Source organism: Staurois parvus, unplaced genomic scaffold (genome assembly GCF_062004578.1).
Source record: "Staurois parvus isolate SC_StPar_1 unplaced genomic scaffold, SC_StPar_1.0 ptg000891l, whole genome shotgun sequence".
Lineage (NCBI taxonomy): Eukaryota > Metazoa > Chordata > Amphibia > Anura > Ranidae > Staurois > Staurois parvus.
In genome coordinates this window covers 1,102,963-1,119,559 of record NW_028318687.1, presented here as the reverse complement: position 1 = coordinate 1,119,559, position 16,597 = coordinate 1,102,963, and the positions used below count along the sequence as shown (strand labels likewise).

Here is a 16,597-nt window from a genome sequence, read left to right as displayed (position 1 = left end):
TTTGAATTTGATCCATTGCGCAATCGGAAGCCAGTGGAGGGATTGGCAGAGGGGGGTGGCGGAAACGGAGCGGTTGGAAAGGTGAATGAGTCTGGCAGCCGTATTCAGGATCGACTGAAGCGGGGATAGCCAGCGGCAAGGCAGGCCAGTAAGGAGGGAGTTGCAGTAATCGAGTCGTGATATGATGAGGGAGTGGATGAGCTGTTTAGTGGTTTATGGGGTTAGGAACATGCATATTTTGGCGATGTTGCGGAGGTGGAGTCTGCATGAGTTTGTTAAAGATTGGACTTGGGGCTGGAAGGATAGGTTGGAGTCCAGAATGACACCAAGTACTTTGGCCTGCAGGGCAGGTTTGATGGTGGCGTTGTTGGACATGATGGAGAAGTCAATGGGGGGTGGGGTCTGGGATGGGGGGAAGACAAGAAACTCGGTTTTGGAGAGGTTCAGTTTAAGGAAGTGGAGCGACATCCAGTCTGATAATTTGCTCAGTAGGTGTGTGATTCGGGTGGAGACTGAGGGGGTGAGGTGGGGGGTTGAGAGATAGATTTGTGTGTCTTCGGCATATAGATGGTAGTTGAAGCCGTGAGAGTGTATGAGTTGGCCAAGGGAGGAGGTGTAGATAGAGAAGAGAAGGGGCCCGAGGATGGAGCCTTGAGGGACCCCAACAGAGAGAGGCAGTGATTGGGAGGTGGTAGCATTATAGGTAACGCTGAAAGAGCGTTGTGACAGGTAGGATGAGAGCCAGGAGATAGCAGAATCTCCGAGGCCGAGGGAGTGTCGTTTTTTGAGGAGGAGGGGGTGGTCGACTGTGTCGAAGGGCGTGGAGAGGTCAAGGAGTAGGAGCACTGAATAGTGGCCATTAGCTTTGGCGGTTAGCAGGTCATTGGAGAGTTTGAGTAAGGCAGTTTCGGTGGAGTGTAGGGGACGGAAGCCGGACTGTAGGGGATTGAGGAGGTTGTTGTCATTGAGGTGAGAGCTTAGGCGGGTGTAGAATAGGCGCTCGAGGAGTTTGGATGTGAATGGGAGCAGGGAGATGGGTCTGAGGTTGTTTGGGTTATTGGGGTCCAGGGAGGGCTTTTTAAGTATGGGGGTGATGTGTGCATGCTTCAGAGGGGAGGGGAAAGTGCCGGAGGAGAGGGAGAGATTAAAGATGTGGGTGAGGGAGCATAGGATGGAGGGGGAAGGAGGTTGTAGGATTTGTGAGGGGATAGGGTCGAGGGGGCAGGTGGTGAGGCGGGCATCAGAGAGGCCCTTGGAGACTTCCTCGATGGTAGTAAGGTCAAAGGTGCGGAGTGTTGAGGGGGCTTCAGTATGAGGAATGTAGGGTGGGGTGGAAGTGGAGGTCAGAGCAGTGGTGGGGCCGTGGGAGAGGGGTGATGAGGGGGTAGCTGAGTGAGGGGGAATGGGGTTGGAGGGAGTTTGAGCAGTGACGAAGTCCCTGCGTGTTATTTCGAGGGAGAGGGGTGATGAGGGCGTAGCTGTGTGAGAGGGGACGGGTTGAGAGGGAGTGTGAGTTGCGGCGATGTCCTTGCGAATTGTGTCAATCTTGTTTTTGAAGTGATTGGCAATCTCAAGGGCCGTGAGTGAGGTGCTGGGTGGAGGTGGGGGTGGAGAGAGTAGAGAGTTGAAGGTGGAGAAGAGTCGGCGAGGATTGGAGGAGAGGGCCTTGATGAGGGTCAGGAAGTAGGCTTGTTTGGCTGCGTGGAGGGAGGAGGTGTAGGTGTGGAAGGCAGATTTGTAGCGGGTGAAGGCTTGTTGGGATTTGGTTTTGCGCCATAGTCGCTCCAGGGCACGACTGTGTCGTTTGAGGGTTTTGGTGTGATCAGTCTGCCATGGCTGGAGCGGTCGGGGTCTGATGTTGCGTGTGGTTAAAGGCGCTAGTGAGTCAAGGGCTGTTGACAGCGTGTTGTTATAGGCAGTCATAGCCAAGTCGGGGCAGGACAGGGGGAGGATGCTGTCGTGGAGGGGGGCAGGGTTAAGGTTGTGGAGGTTACGGCTGGTAGTAGTGTGACATTTTGGAGGGGTAGGCATTGGAGGATGAGGAGATAGAGAAGGTAATCAGGTTGTGGTCAGAGAGAGGGAAGGGGGTGTTAGTGAGGTTGTGGGGAGCGCAGTGGTTGGAGAAGACGAGATCAAGGATATTACCGTCGGAGTGGGTGGTGGATTGTATGCACTGTGCAAGTGCAAAGGAGGAGGTTAAGTGGAGGTGATGGGATGTGGCCCGGTTGTCGAGGTTGACAGGGATGTTGAAATCCCCAAGGTTGATGGTGGGTAGCTCAGAGGAGAGGAAGAAGGGTAGCCAGGAGGAAAAGTCATCCAGGAAGTGGGATATGGATCCAGGAGGCCGGTATATCACAGCAATCTTCAGGGGGGTTGGGGAGAATAGTCGGACGCAGTGGGCCTCGAAGGAGGAGCAGGATAGAGAGGGGGGGGGTTTGGGAGGACTCGGAAGGTGCTCTGTGGTGACAGGAGCAGACCAACCCCACCACCTTTACGACTGTTGGGTCTGGGTGAGTGGGTCCAGGTGAGACCTCCGTAGGAGAGTGCAGCAGGGGAGGTAGAGTCAGTGGCCTGGATCCAGGTTTCCGTGATCGCTAGGAGGTTGAGGGAAACAGAGGTCGTGGATGGCGGTAAGCTTGTTGCACACCGATCGGGCGTTCAGGAGTGCACATGAAAACGGGGGAGGGGGGGTGATTTTAGGGAGCAGGGGGACAGATACTAAGTTGCGGGGGTTGCGGCAGGACGTGGAGGTGGGAGGGTGTTGTGTGGGTGAGGGAGGTGGTGGAGGGCCAGGATTCGGGGAGATATCCCCTGCGGTGTGTGTATATGTATATATGTATATGTATGTATATATGTATGTGTATATATATATATATATATATATATATATATATATATATATATATATATATATATTCTGGTGGAATTAACTCGGAGTCCACGGGTTAGGGGGTAATACTTGCCTTGCCCTGGGTGCTGTCAACCCACGCTACGCCACTGCTTGGGGCCTTTTAATGTTTTTCCCGAAGCACTGATGAGTGTATAAATGTAGCTGTATCTATGTAGTCTGTTCTGAATTTGTTTCTTTTAGTAATGGTCACTAGATGGCAGACAGGAAATAGTTTTTAGAAAGTGTGCCACACCGAATATTGCAGCTTTCTAAAAGTCAGTAAGACAAGCAGAGATAACTCTATGTGCTCAACTCCTTTATAATGCTTTCTTGACAGCTCTATAAAAGATAGTGTTTTCCTTATAAACCTAGAGAAGAAACTGAACCTCTCTGGATTCTTTGAATATCTCACAGATGACATGTAATTATCAAAGTAACTGCAGCTTTTCGATATTATAATAAGATTTATTATACATTTTTTTGCATAGAGATTATATTCACTTGTAGTTGACTGTTCGTGTTCCTGCGGCAGGCTTGTGATGAGTGTGAACGTGTTGTGGCTTTACAAGGACCCAATGCCTCAGGTCTTTAGACTACAATTTTTAAGCTATACTTTTGCACAGGTCCCCTTCCTAATATTTACAGTAAGTAAAAGTGAAGACCTCAGATTAGAAGACTCTGTGGAAACAGCCAGCAGATTGCTATCTGCTGAAGTACTCAACCTTGAACTCCAAGGTTGAGGCAGCTGCTTAGACTTCTACAGGCTGGCCATCAAACCATTCCTTGGTTGATGTTCAGGCAACACAGAGAAGCATAGTAATCCTAGGGCAAATTGGGTCAATAGACTGCAAAAATTAATTTTTTAAAGTGTATGTAGGTGCAAAAACGTATTGAGTATCTCTTACCAATACTTGCAGCTTTTTTAAAGCATCAAAACATGGGGAAATGTGCAAGTACCAAAAATGCTTATTGATCTGCTAAAAATTCAGCGAGTTTCTGTATTCTTTCTCTCTGATGCACTGAAATCCTCAAAAATGTCAGCCCTGTTGAATTTCACTTCTGTGCACTACAGACCACCTCTTCCTTCTATTTTTTACATGATTTGTAGAGGAAAAGATGTTCTGTAGTCCCAACACACTTCCTGCCCTAGTGACACAATTCGCTTTCATAGATACAGTACAGTGAGTGACTGTTGTCACTTTAGTACAGGAAGTGTATTACTGGCAAGATGACCACCTGAAATAAAATGAACACCACATCTAGGGATTTGTAAGCATATTTGTTTTTAGGATTAGATCCACTTTAATGTTATCCCCACTTTAATAAGCCACGGCAACAAAAAATTTTTTTTTATTTGGACAGAGTGGGAGGGATAGAGCCTTTTTAGGGGTTTTTTTTTTGCAGCCTGTGTTCCCGTTGGGATGATTTCCCTCATTTCCTGTCTCTGTGACACTCATATGGAAATGGGGGAGCCGTCATCACTGCAGCAGGAAGGCACAGGTAGCATAAAAACATTAACAAACGTTCTAACCCTTCCTCACTCAATGTGTTTTTTTGTGTACATCCTGACAGGAAGCGAGGGGAAAATGTTTCCTTTCGGGACACAGCGGGCAAAAAAACCTAAAGCATGCTTTAACTCATCAATGCTCAAACTAAATCGACGGAAGTTGGGATTGGGATAATCTTCATATTAAACGGTTTTTATTTTATTACTTCTAGGTTAAATTCCCTGTTCTCCAGTATGAATATTCTCACTGTAACCAAACCCTCTACTGTGTTTACATGTGTCCTGTATGTTGATGGATGAGCATCTCAAGCAGAAAGTTTCATTCCATTTGGTGTCAGAAGTACCATAGAGAGCATGATATTCTCTTGTACATCATCAATTAATTGGAATTGCTTGTGCATGTGTGATTTATTGTGTATCTTCTCAAATGGATCCTATAGTGAATTCCTTGTGTGCAATTCATTTTGTATCTCCTTAACATTTATATAGCTTGAAACTGTACTTTACCAAGTGGTAGTTTGCCAAGTTTGATTTAAAAATGAAGGTAAAAGCTAAAATGTATTTTTAAATATCTATTTACTACTTATTTAATGAATCTTGGGTTGTTTCAGAGAGAGTGAATTGCTCCAAAATTCACAGATCTTAAGTGGAACTAAACTCATCAGTTTAACTATTTTCCAAAACCGTTATACTCAAGGCATGCTGTGAAGGTTATTGCTTGTGCTCTCAAACAAACTGTCAAGCCATCAAATGGCTGGTGTTTTAACTGATCACATGTAGCACCATGTCAACTTCAAATCAAAAAGAGTCTCAGATGAATAATGAGGGATCTCTTGTGCATGGCAAGACTTTCTGTGAAATCCTATGTTTGTTCTGTTTTTATTGAGCTGAGTCATGATAAATTTGTCTTATCCTTCTTTTGTACAGGGTCGGAAAAATCAGCAAGATGTAGGTGGAGATGGTGAAATAAAGAAGTTTGATTGTGCTGGATATGACAAGGATCTGGTCGAAGCTTTAGAAAGAGACATTATTTCCAGGAATCCCAATATTCACTGGTATGTGTATAGTTTGTGGTGAAGTTTCCTAAGCCTCGCAGATGCAAAGAAAAAATACTGTGGTTCATTGTGGGGATGGCATTCTAGGGGTGATGTGCAGCATTTGGCAAAGCAATTAGCACTAAGGCTTACAAGCTACATTTTGCTGATCAGACCGCTACTTTTTTTTTGCATCTTTCAAATGCCTTTCTTTTATCATCCCACATTCAGGTTATACTGCTGCCTACTGGGTGTTTGGACACTAGGAAAGAGAAAAATTGTAAACCAGCCTTCATATAACACTTCCTCTCTACTTAGCATGCCTCCGTTTTTTGCTAGTGTCCTTGAAGGTTGGATGCCTTCTCAGCTCTTCTGAGTACAGTATATTTTTCAGTTTATTCTTTTTTCCTTTTTTAATTTCTCCTCTGGAAGTTCAACCAGTATTCCTCCCTACCTCCTGTCTGAGTTGGTCTTTTAGTAACTGCTTGGCCTTGCCTCGCATGGGGCCTAATGCATTACTGCTGTGCAGAAGCAACATGCCTTTGCTAAGACCCAGAAGGGGCATTCCTGCTGCCATAGGTGACCGGTGACCTAGGCCCATACTCTCCTAGTGGTTCTGGTGGGTGTTTACCTGGCATACGCAGAACAGACACCTGTAATCTAGAATCTGGGACCCTTTATTATTATAGGGTCATCTTTATTGGAGTCTTCATCAGCTCTGTAAGATGAAGCAATGTCTTCCCTCGTGTGCCCTCCAGACTATAACTGGCTGTATTCATCCACTGGGCATACTTTCCACAGAGGTTCTTAGTGCGATCTGGCGGCCTCTCCTGCTAAGTCCCTCCCTGACCCCTTAATAAAGCTGTGCTTATGGCCCCTGTTACCATCTTTGGCTCAGATTTAGAGTCCTAGCATACCTTTTGAAGGAACTCCTGCCATCACTCCAAATTTACACCTAAATAATGCAGTATGTTGAAGTTGCTGTTGGAGTTGTACCTTCTCGAGACTTCCACTCCCTCCCTCAGATGGATCCTTTACTTTCAAGCTCTGGTACTCAGTACTCCCTACTCAGAAACCCCCCTTCTCCAGAGGGATTTTCAGCCCCACAGGGTTTACCTTACCTAGACCAGTTCAGATTTTCCTTTGCGTAGACAAAGGTTTGGCTTCTCTGCTTCTTTTGTAGGGCTTTTCCCAGATCCATGTATTGGCTAGCTTTAGTGTTGAAAGGGCAAGATGTAGTTAAACATTTCCTTTTTTTTTTTTTGTTTATCGGTGGTCTGGTTCAATGTTGAGGAAAGTTTTATTACACAACCTAAATGGTTCTTCTCCAGAACCTTAAAGCTCTTGGAATGTTCACTCGTTATCTATGTAGGATATGACCTTTCATTAGTCATTTTGTGGCTTAACTTTCATTTGCCTCATGAGAGTCTAGTCATTGATAGCAGTTTCTGTTGGCAACATGGAATTCAGAATTCACCACTTATTCTTCAGTGCCTATAACAGAAAAAACAATATATATATGTGAATGTGATTAGTCCAGTCCACAGTGAATCCCAGTTATAGGTAGAGTCTGATGGGCTAAACCAAGTCTTAGGTTCTTATTAATTATTTAGTTATTCATTTTTATGGACTTTTAGGGTTTCCATCCTCCTTGGCTGATTGTTCCAGTATATAACATTAATATAAAATCAACCAGGGCATTATGTAATTTGCTGTTTGGTCTTGTATAGATGGCTCTTGCATAATTAAATAGGCTGTGACAGTTCCATGTCATCCCTCATAAACATTGCAAGGTTAAATTGATGTTCAATTACTTGTCTAAGCATGAAAAAAATCAACCAGGGAGAATAAGACATTGTTATGGCTGCAGAAAGTGTACAGACCTGGTAACAAAAGCACAGCAATCTCATTCCCTGCATTTTCAGGATATATTGTACAAACTACTGGTATGTTTTTCTCTCTAGCAGCTACTGAAATGCCCTGTTTGGATGGGGACTAAAAATACATGATGTTTTTTTATGCATTTTCTGGTTGCCAGATTCCAATCATGCACATGGGAACCCTGGACATGTGACTAAAAAAATTGCACCAACAAAGGCAACCGCAGTGGGGTTTTTATGTGTTTTCATTTCATTTTAACGAGTGTGCATTTTTGTTGCACTTTTTAAACATGCATTAAAAATGCAGCATGCAGGACTTTTAAAAACGCACTGCATTTTTGCAGCACATTGGTGTGAAGAGTTCCATAGGCTTTAAGTGATACCCTTTTTTTAATGCATTTTTGTTATGCTTTTTAAACACCTCAGTACCAGACACTTTTACCCCCTTCCTGCCCAGGCAAATTTTCGGATTTCAGTGCTCTCACACTTTTTGACTATTACCAAGTAAAGCAACGCTGTACCCAAATGAAAATTTTATCATTTTTTAAGACAGAGAAAGCTTTCTTTTCATGGTATGAAATTCATTTTTTGCTATATAAGTGGAAAAATGCTGAAATGTTTGAAAATGAAAAACCCATTTTTCCTGCTTCCTGCTTTTGCCAGTAAATAATCTTACTTCATAAATTTAGGCCAAAATGTATTCTGCTACATTTCATTTGTAAAAATAACCCAAATCTGTGTGTAATATTTTGTTTATGTAAGACTCCGTTCACATATAGGCCTTTGGAATCGCCACAATTGTGCCCACGATTTCAAAACACGCTGTTAAAATGTGAAATTGCTGTGTTCAGGTACCATTCATTTCAATGGAACCTGGAAACGTGCTGTGATTTTGCCACAATTACCGTGAACTACTTTAGGGGGATACACGTTGCATGAAAAATGATCCCATGTTTTCATGTACCATTGAAATGAATGGCATCTGAACACGCTGATGAGCAATTTCACATTTTAACAGCAGGTTTAGAAATCTCTGGCAGAATCGCGGCAATTCCATCTGCGATTCCAAAAGCCTTTATGTGAATGGAGTCTGAATATTAAAAAATATGATGTATTAATAAATATATATTTATGGCCATGGAGGTGACTGGAACACCTGAATCCAATGATTTGGAGGGGTATCCCAACATGTTTGGCAAAATAGAGTGTGTGTGTGTGTGTGTATATATATATGTATATGTGTATGTGTGTGTGTATATATATATGTGTGTGTGTGTGTGTGTGTGTGTGTGTGTGTGTGTGTGTGTGTATATATATATATATATATATATATATATATATATATATATATAAAATTATTTGAAAGTTGATCAATCATGACTTACTGACTGCTTTCCCATTTTGTGAGGCACTAAAATGCTAGGACAGTACAAATACCCCCCAAAAAGTAGTCTGAAATTAGATAGTCCAATTATTTCGTAAGAGGCATGGTGAGTTTTTGGAAGAAATTAAATAGATATTTTAATTTTTTTTTAACACTGATTGCTTATAATAGTGGTAATCACTGTTGTATGCAATCATTTTTATGACTGGCATCCATTCATTGCCAAAGTGTACTATTGTGATAGTATGATTGGTCACGGCTATCACATGGTATAGATGGGCTTTGATTAGCCCTGTTTGTACCATGTGATCACTGTGACTAATCACAAAAGTCATCACAATAGTACACAATGAATGGCTATGAATGAAATCCATTCATTGTGTACAGCTGACATTGGTCACAGCTATCACATGGTACCGGGGCTGGCCCGGTACAACAATCTGTCATCTGTATGGGTGACAAATCGAGCTTTAGCACAGCCGCTAGAGCGTGCAGGAGGTGCGCCTGGAGAACATCATATAGTTTCCACCCAGGATAACGGTACTCCTGCCTGGCCTCTTTTCTGCAGTAGGCAGGAAGTAGTTAAACACCGAAAGCACGTAAAAAATCAGTATGAAAGGGCCCTAAATAGTTTTGGATTACCTTGACTGCTAAAAAGTACTAGAGCAGTCCTATCAGGCTGATAAACATTAAAAATATTGCTTTACAATGGCCAGCATTTGTCATGCTTAGTATGTGTGTCTAGCCCTGTAGCTCTAGCTTCCCATTTCTGGCAATTTCTGCAACTCGGTATCATGGTTGATCAGGCCAAGATCTTTTCCTTCTGGGTGATGGTGTAAGATAAGTATAAATACCACTTATAATATTTTTCCTAGCTAATGAATATAGTATGTCCATATGCAGAAAACCAAGTGGCAGCAGTACAGTTAAATCCCCAATCTTTACAAAAGTACTTTTTGGAAATTGTTACTGGCTTAAATGATTTATGACTAAGTAAAATAGGGCTATATTTAAATCTGTAAATCCTGCACCTACCTGGGAATTTATTCTCCAGTTACTTGAAATGTAATATGTATTTACAATAAAGCTGCATATTTGGACCGGCTGTTGTATTAACAATGAGATGATTTTTTTTTTTTGTAGGAGAATATCTCAGTATTGTAAATAAAAAGCTTGGGCAGAGTACTGGTAAACACTGCTTCAAAGTCCTATGTCTAGGGCTCATTTTAATAAATGCCATAGGCTACTATGTAGTGTGCAAAATCTAAATCCAAGTTTAATGGGAAAATATATTCTCTTTTTATAAGGAGGGTTTATTTTAATTCTCTGTGCATGCTCCGTGAAATGAGGGAACTCACCGGTGATATTTGGAAAGCCAAGAGAATTTGCATCTGCAAAAACTGTGCTTCTGTGTCCCTTTCTGAGAGTACATACCATTATTATTAGTACCCATTCTTGAGTGCCCTGGGCCTTGTGTTTATCATGCTTTTGACATTCATTAATTTACAGTCTGAATGTATCCAAATCCAAGGAAAATAATAGAATATATTGCAGCTTAGTAGACTTTAGATGTGGTGGATGATGATGCTCACTCACTAACAAAGGTGAAAAGAGTATTTTATGAGTTGCTTTTAACACACAATGTTTTAGCTCTGTGGTTCTCAACCTTTTGTCAGTCGGGGCACTCTTTAAAATTTCGCACAATCTCGAGGCACCCTATTCTAAAGTGTAAAAAAAACCTAAACAAATAGTTTTACATAATGCAACAACATTCTTACATGTAGGACACCCAACTTGATTTATTTTTTGTAAGCAAATACACCTTTGCACACTGATACTGACTAGTACTGCAGTGATTATCTCCTAACTGAACTAATGTTACCCCAGTGCTGACAAAGAGGGGCAGTGGAAGGGCAAACAAGGATGCTGTATGGTGCCCAACATCCGCCTTATGAACCATTGGTTGTTAGGACACCAGTGGCTGGAAGGTTATAATAATCCACAATGAAAATCTGGGACTTTGTGTAACTCAGTTTGATCTACCTGCTGGCTGATATACATTTTTTGTGCAACTTTTAAGCATTTTGCCAAGGCACCTCTGAAGGAACCTAAAGGCACCCCTGAATGCCTGGACACCCTGGTTGAAAAAGGGTGTTTTTAGCCAACACAATTTCACACATTTTAGGGTTTATACCTAATTTAATAGTCCACTTATTTTCCCTCAGTGGAGCTTATTATTGAATGTGTGTGTGTATATTTTTTTTTTTAATTGTGTGAGTAAGCGTTACAAAACATACAAATTCCATGCAGATTTTGAAAGCTGAATTTCAGGTGTGGATAGTCAGAGAGCATTGAAAATAATGCAAAGCGTTCTGTGAATGGCATCTGTCCCAAGCTAATGACCCACTGTGTTCACTATGCAGCAGGGCAGCCATATGATTCAGGACTGGAAGACAGCAGTAACCACTTTAGTAGCTCCTCCACAGGGATCCCACAGGTATGACATACACTGCTCAAAAAAATTTAGGAACACTTTTTAATCAGAGTATAGCATTAAGTCAATTAAACTACTGGGATATTGATCTGGTCAGTTAAGTAGCGGGGGGGTTGTTAATCAGTTTCAGCTGCTTTGGTGTTAATGAAATGAACAACAGGTGCACTAGATGGGCAACAGTGAGAAAACCCCCAAAGCAGGAATGGTTTTACAGGTGGCGGCCACTAATGTATTTTTCCCCACTCAACTTTTCTGTTTTTCAATGGTTTTGCATTTGGATATGGTCAGTGTCACTACTAGTAGCATGAGGCGATACCTGGACCCTACAGAGGTTGCACAGGCAGGCCAACTCCTCCAGGATGGCACATCAATACGTGCCATTGCTATAAGGTTTGCTGTGTCTCCCAGCACAGTCTAAAGAGTACTGCAAGAACCCTACAAAATGACCTCTAGCAGGTCACTGGTGTGAATGTCTCTGACCAAACAATCAGAAACAGACTTCATCAGGGTGGCCTGAGGTCCCAACGACCTCTAGTAGGCCCTGTGCTCACTGCCCGGCACCATAGAGCCTGATTGACATTTGCCATTGAACACCAGAATTGGCAGGTCCGCCACTGGCGCCCTGTTCTTTTCACAGATGAGAGCAGTTTCACCCTGAGTGCATATGACAGACGTGAAAGGGTCTGGAGAAGCCGTGGAGAACATTATGCTGCCTGTAACATCATTCAGCATGACTGTTTTGGTGGTGGGTCAGTGATGGTCTGGGGGGACATATTCATGGAGGAACGCACATACCTCTACAGGCTAGACAATGGCACCCTGACTGCCATTAAGTATTGGGATGAACCCATTGTCAGACCCTACGCTGGTGCAGTGGGTTTTGGGTTCCTCCTGGTGCATGACAATGCCCAGCCTCATTTGGCGAGAGTATGCAGGCAGTTCCTGGAGGATGAAGGAATTGATACTATTGTAAGGCCCCCATGCTTGCCTGACCTAAATCCAATAGAACAACTCTGGAATATCATGTTTCGGTCCATCTGACACAACCAGGTTGCACCACAGACTGTCCAGGAGCGCAGTGATGCCCTGGTCCAGATATGGGAGGAAATACCTCAAGATACCATCCGTCGTCTCGTTAGGAGCATGCCCCGACATTGTATGGCCCCCACATGCTTGTATGCATGCCTGACGACAAACTACTGAGTACCATTTTGAGTTGCTGCAATGAAATTTCAGCAAAGTGGACTAGCCTTATGCATCATTTTTTTACTTTGATTTTCGGGATGTCATTGAATTCAGTCCTCTGTAGGTTGATGGTTTTCATTTCCATCAAATGATAGGGCATCCGTACATTCCTAACACATTACCCAGTCCATATCAGTATAGCTATCCAACATGATATTTTTCCCCATAGAGATCTGATGTATTTCAAAGTATTCCTTTAAATTTTTTTGAGGTGTGTAGTGTGTGTGTGTATATATGTGTGTGTGTGTGTGTGTGTATATGTATATATGTATGATATATATATATATATATATATATATATATATATATATATATATATATATATATATATATATATATATATATATATATATATATATATATATATACATTGGTCTTAGCTGGACCCATGTCAGTATGCAAAAAAATCCATGTCTGTAATTCATCTTTAAACAAATGAACCCGAAAGCTCATTGCCATCAGATTTGACTGAACCAAAAAGTGGTATTATGTAGGATTTACCAGCTGATGTGCGCTTTCAGATGCCTTGCAATGCCATTTTGAAGGTCTTCATTCATTTGACTTTAAATTGCTGGTTGTTTTCAAAACACAGTAAAGCATATGGAGCACCCATTAGTATCAATATGTTTTCAAAGTACCATGAAAGTTCCTTATGTTACAATACACAAAAAATGGAGTGGAGGCTTATGCCTCTAGCTCCAAATTCGTCTCCTTGATGTCAAATCATATAGAGATGGATAAATTAATACATCTTTCCAATGGTTTATGAAAAGATCGACACTTTATAGGCTTTACAAATCTTTCTTTTCTCTATCTTATTAAATAGGGACGACATTGCTGATCTAGAGGAAGCAAAGAAACTATTAAGAGAAGCTGTAGTCCTGCCAATGTGGATGCCTGATTTCTTCAAGGGCATCAGAAGACCCTGGCGGGTTAGTATAGAACTAATGACACTAATATTTTGGTTCTGTCCTGTTTCGCCAATGTAAGATCCTTTGCTACATTTTCTGCACTGGATAAGGTACACAACATTACTGGAGGTGCAGCTGTATGATCCGGTGATACTGAAGATCCCTTTTGAGAGTCTGACACATTTTGATGGATTGATTTGGTTGCACAGTCTGCAGCGTTTTGTATTGCAGGGTTTGCCTCCATTATTTGTGACATCATAATCAGAAAGAAATTTCCTACTGATATAACCATTGCTGAGTACATTTGTTTGTGTGTGTTTTTTTTTCTGTTTTTTTTTTTTTTTCCTCCCCCTTTTAATATTTCTTTTAACATTCTGCTAAAACTTTGTGAAGTAGTACTGCCTGGACCTTGAAGAAATGGACATACCCCAAAAGCTCGTCCTCAAAATTGTATGTTAGTGCAAATAAAAAAGTATCACGGACAGTACTCAATTCTGTCGCAAGTGCACTAATATGGCTACAATCACCCCACTTACAAAGAAATGAAGGCTTTTTATCATAGGTGTATTTTAAATGAGACAGAATATCAACCAAAATTCCGAAAAAAAACCACAATATAAATGTTACAAATTTAGTTGCAGTTCAGTGAGTAAAATAACTATTTTGATCCCCTACCAACCCACAATAATTTTGGCTGGAGGTGCAGCTGTATGATCCGGTGATACTGAAGATCCCTTTTGAGGGTTTGACACATTTTGATGGATTGATTTGGTTGCACAGTTTTCAGCGTTTTTTTATTGCAGGGTTTGCTTGAGTAAAATAAGTATTTTGATCCCCTACCAACCCACAATAATTTTGGCTCCCACAGACTGGCTATGTGCTCATGTGGTACACAGATTAGTCCTGTCAATTTAAGATGGTGCTCTTAACGACAGCTCGTTATGTGTATAAAAGATACCTGTCCAAAGAATCTTTCTCACCAACATGGGCAAGACTAAAGAGGTGTCAAAGGACAGCAGGCACAAGAATGTAGACCTGCACAATGCTGGAATGGGCTACAAGACCATCAGCAAGAAGCTTGGTGAGAACTGTTGGAGCGATTATTCGCAAATGGAAGAAATACAAAATAACTATCAATTGCTCTGGAGCTCCATGCAAGAAATTCACCTCATGGGGTAAGGATGATCATAACACTGTCCCTAACTACATCACCAACCTGATATCCATCTACCACCCAAAACGCACTCTCCGCTCCTCAAGAGACCTCCTACTCTCCAGCTCCCTGGTCTCCTCCTCCCATGCCCGTCTCCAGGACTTTTCCTGGGCTTCCCCCATCCTCTGGAACTCACTACCCCAATCCATCAAACTGTCACCTACCCTCCTCACCTTTTAGGCGCACCCTGAAAACCCATCTCTTCAGAGAAGCCTACCCCTCCCTCACCTAACTGCTGATCTCCTCCGATCTCCCCACCACTCCATCCCCCACAGCTATCTCCTCCTGTACCACTCTCCCCTCCCTCCTAGATTGTAAGCTCCAAGGAGCAGGGCCCTCGAACCCCTTGTGTATTTTATTGTATTGTTACTGTACTGTCTCATGTATTGTCTCCCATTGTAATGTACAGCGCTGAGCAAACTGTTGGCGCTATATAAATGCTGTGCAATAATAATAATCATGAGAAAAGTGAGGGATCAGCCCGGAACTACATGGGAGGAGCTTGTGAATGATCTCAAGGCAGTTGGGACCACAGTTGCGAAAAAAAATATTGGTAACACAATACGCCGCCATGGATTGAAATCCTTCAGCGTACGCAAGGTCCCCCTCCTCAAGAAGGCACATGTACAGGCCCATCTGAAGTTTGCCAGTGAACATCGAAATGATTCAGAGAAGGATTGGGAGAAAGTGCTGTGGTCAGATGAGACCAAAATTTAGCTTTTTGGCATTAACTCGACTCGCTGTGTTTGGAGGAAGAAAAATGCTGACTATGACCCTAAGAACACCATCCCTACAGTCAAGCACGGAGGTGGAAACATTATGCTTTGGGGCTCTTTCTCTGCCATGCCATGTATTGTAAAATCTTGGATGAGAACCTTCTTTCCTCAGCCAGAACACTGAAGATGGGTCATGGATGGGTCTTCCAGCATGACAATGACTCGAAACATACCGCCAAGGCAACAAAGGAGTGGCTGAAGAAGAAGCACATTAAGGTCACGGAGTGGCCTAGCCAGTCTCTAGACCTTTATCCTATAGACAATTTAGGGAAGGAGCTGAAACTTCGAGTTGCCAAACCGCAAGAAACCTTAAGGATTTAGAGAAGATCTGTAAAGAAGAGAGGAACAAAATACCTCTTGAGATATGTGCAAACCTGGTAACCAACTACAAGAAACCTCTTACCTCTGTGCTGGCCAACAAGGGTTTCTCCACCAAGTACAAAGTCATGTTTTGCTTGGGGATCAAATACTTATTTTACTCGCTGATCTGCAACTCCATTTATGACATTTGTATCATGTGTTTTTTCTGGATTGTTGATTGATATTCTGTCTCTATCATTTAAAATACACCTATGATAAAAAATTAAAGACCCTCCATTTCTTTGTAAGTGGACAAACTTGCAAAATCTGCAAGGGATCAAATAATTATTTTCACCACTGTGTACAGTGAAAGTTAAATATATAAAATGTTTGTTTTAAAGATTAGTACACCCAACATTTTATAATTCAGCATAAACTGAATGCATGCCTCAGCCAGGTAATTCTGGAATTTTGGCGGCCAGACCCCCACAACCACCGGCCAGGGTTGTGGGGAAGAGGACCTTGGACAACATGGGGACACCATCCCCCATGTTGAGAGCATGTAACCTGGTATGATATGGGAAGGTGCTCGCTCGTCCCCACCCTTTTCCTGGCCTGCCAGACTGCATGCTCGGATAAGGGTCCGGTATGTATTTTGGGTGTACCCATGCAGTTTTTTTTTCTTTTATTTTGGCATGGGGTTCCCCTTAGAAAACATACCAGACCCAAAGGGCCTGGTATGGATTGGAGGGGACTCCCACGCTAGTTTTTTTTTCACTTTTTTTTTTTTTTTTTTTAATTATTATTGCCAGCAATGATTTTTTTTTTTTTTTTTTTTTTTTAATTCAGCTGTCAGTGGAGAACCCCCTGATGACTCATCCATGGTTAAGGCTGGAGTGGACTTCCTGGCCCTCTCATTAACAAAAGCCCAGCTTGTTAACGCCGAAGCTACTAAACTTAGCT

The 16,597-nt window shown here is 42.3% G+C and overlaps 1 protein-coding gene across 1 annotated transcript in view; it reads left to right on the top strand.

The window, feature by feature from the left end:
• Nucleotides 1-16,597, top strand: part of KATNAL1 (katanin catalytic subunit A1 like 1) — a 174,534-nt gene that overhangs the window by 75,173 nt on the left and 82,764 nt on the right. The window contains exons 5-6 of the mRNA XM_089656145.1: nucleotides 5,325-5,452; nucleotides 13,261-13,366. Of these exons, the coding sequence (XP_089512271.1) occupies nucleotides 5,325-5,452; nucleotides 13,261-13,366 (234 nt within the window). The remainder of the gene's footprint in view (nucleotides 1-5,324; nucleotides 5,453-13,260; nucleotides 13,367-16,597) is intronic.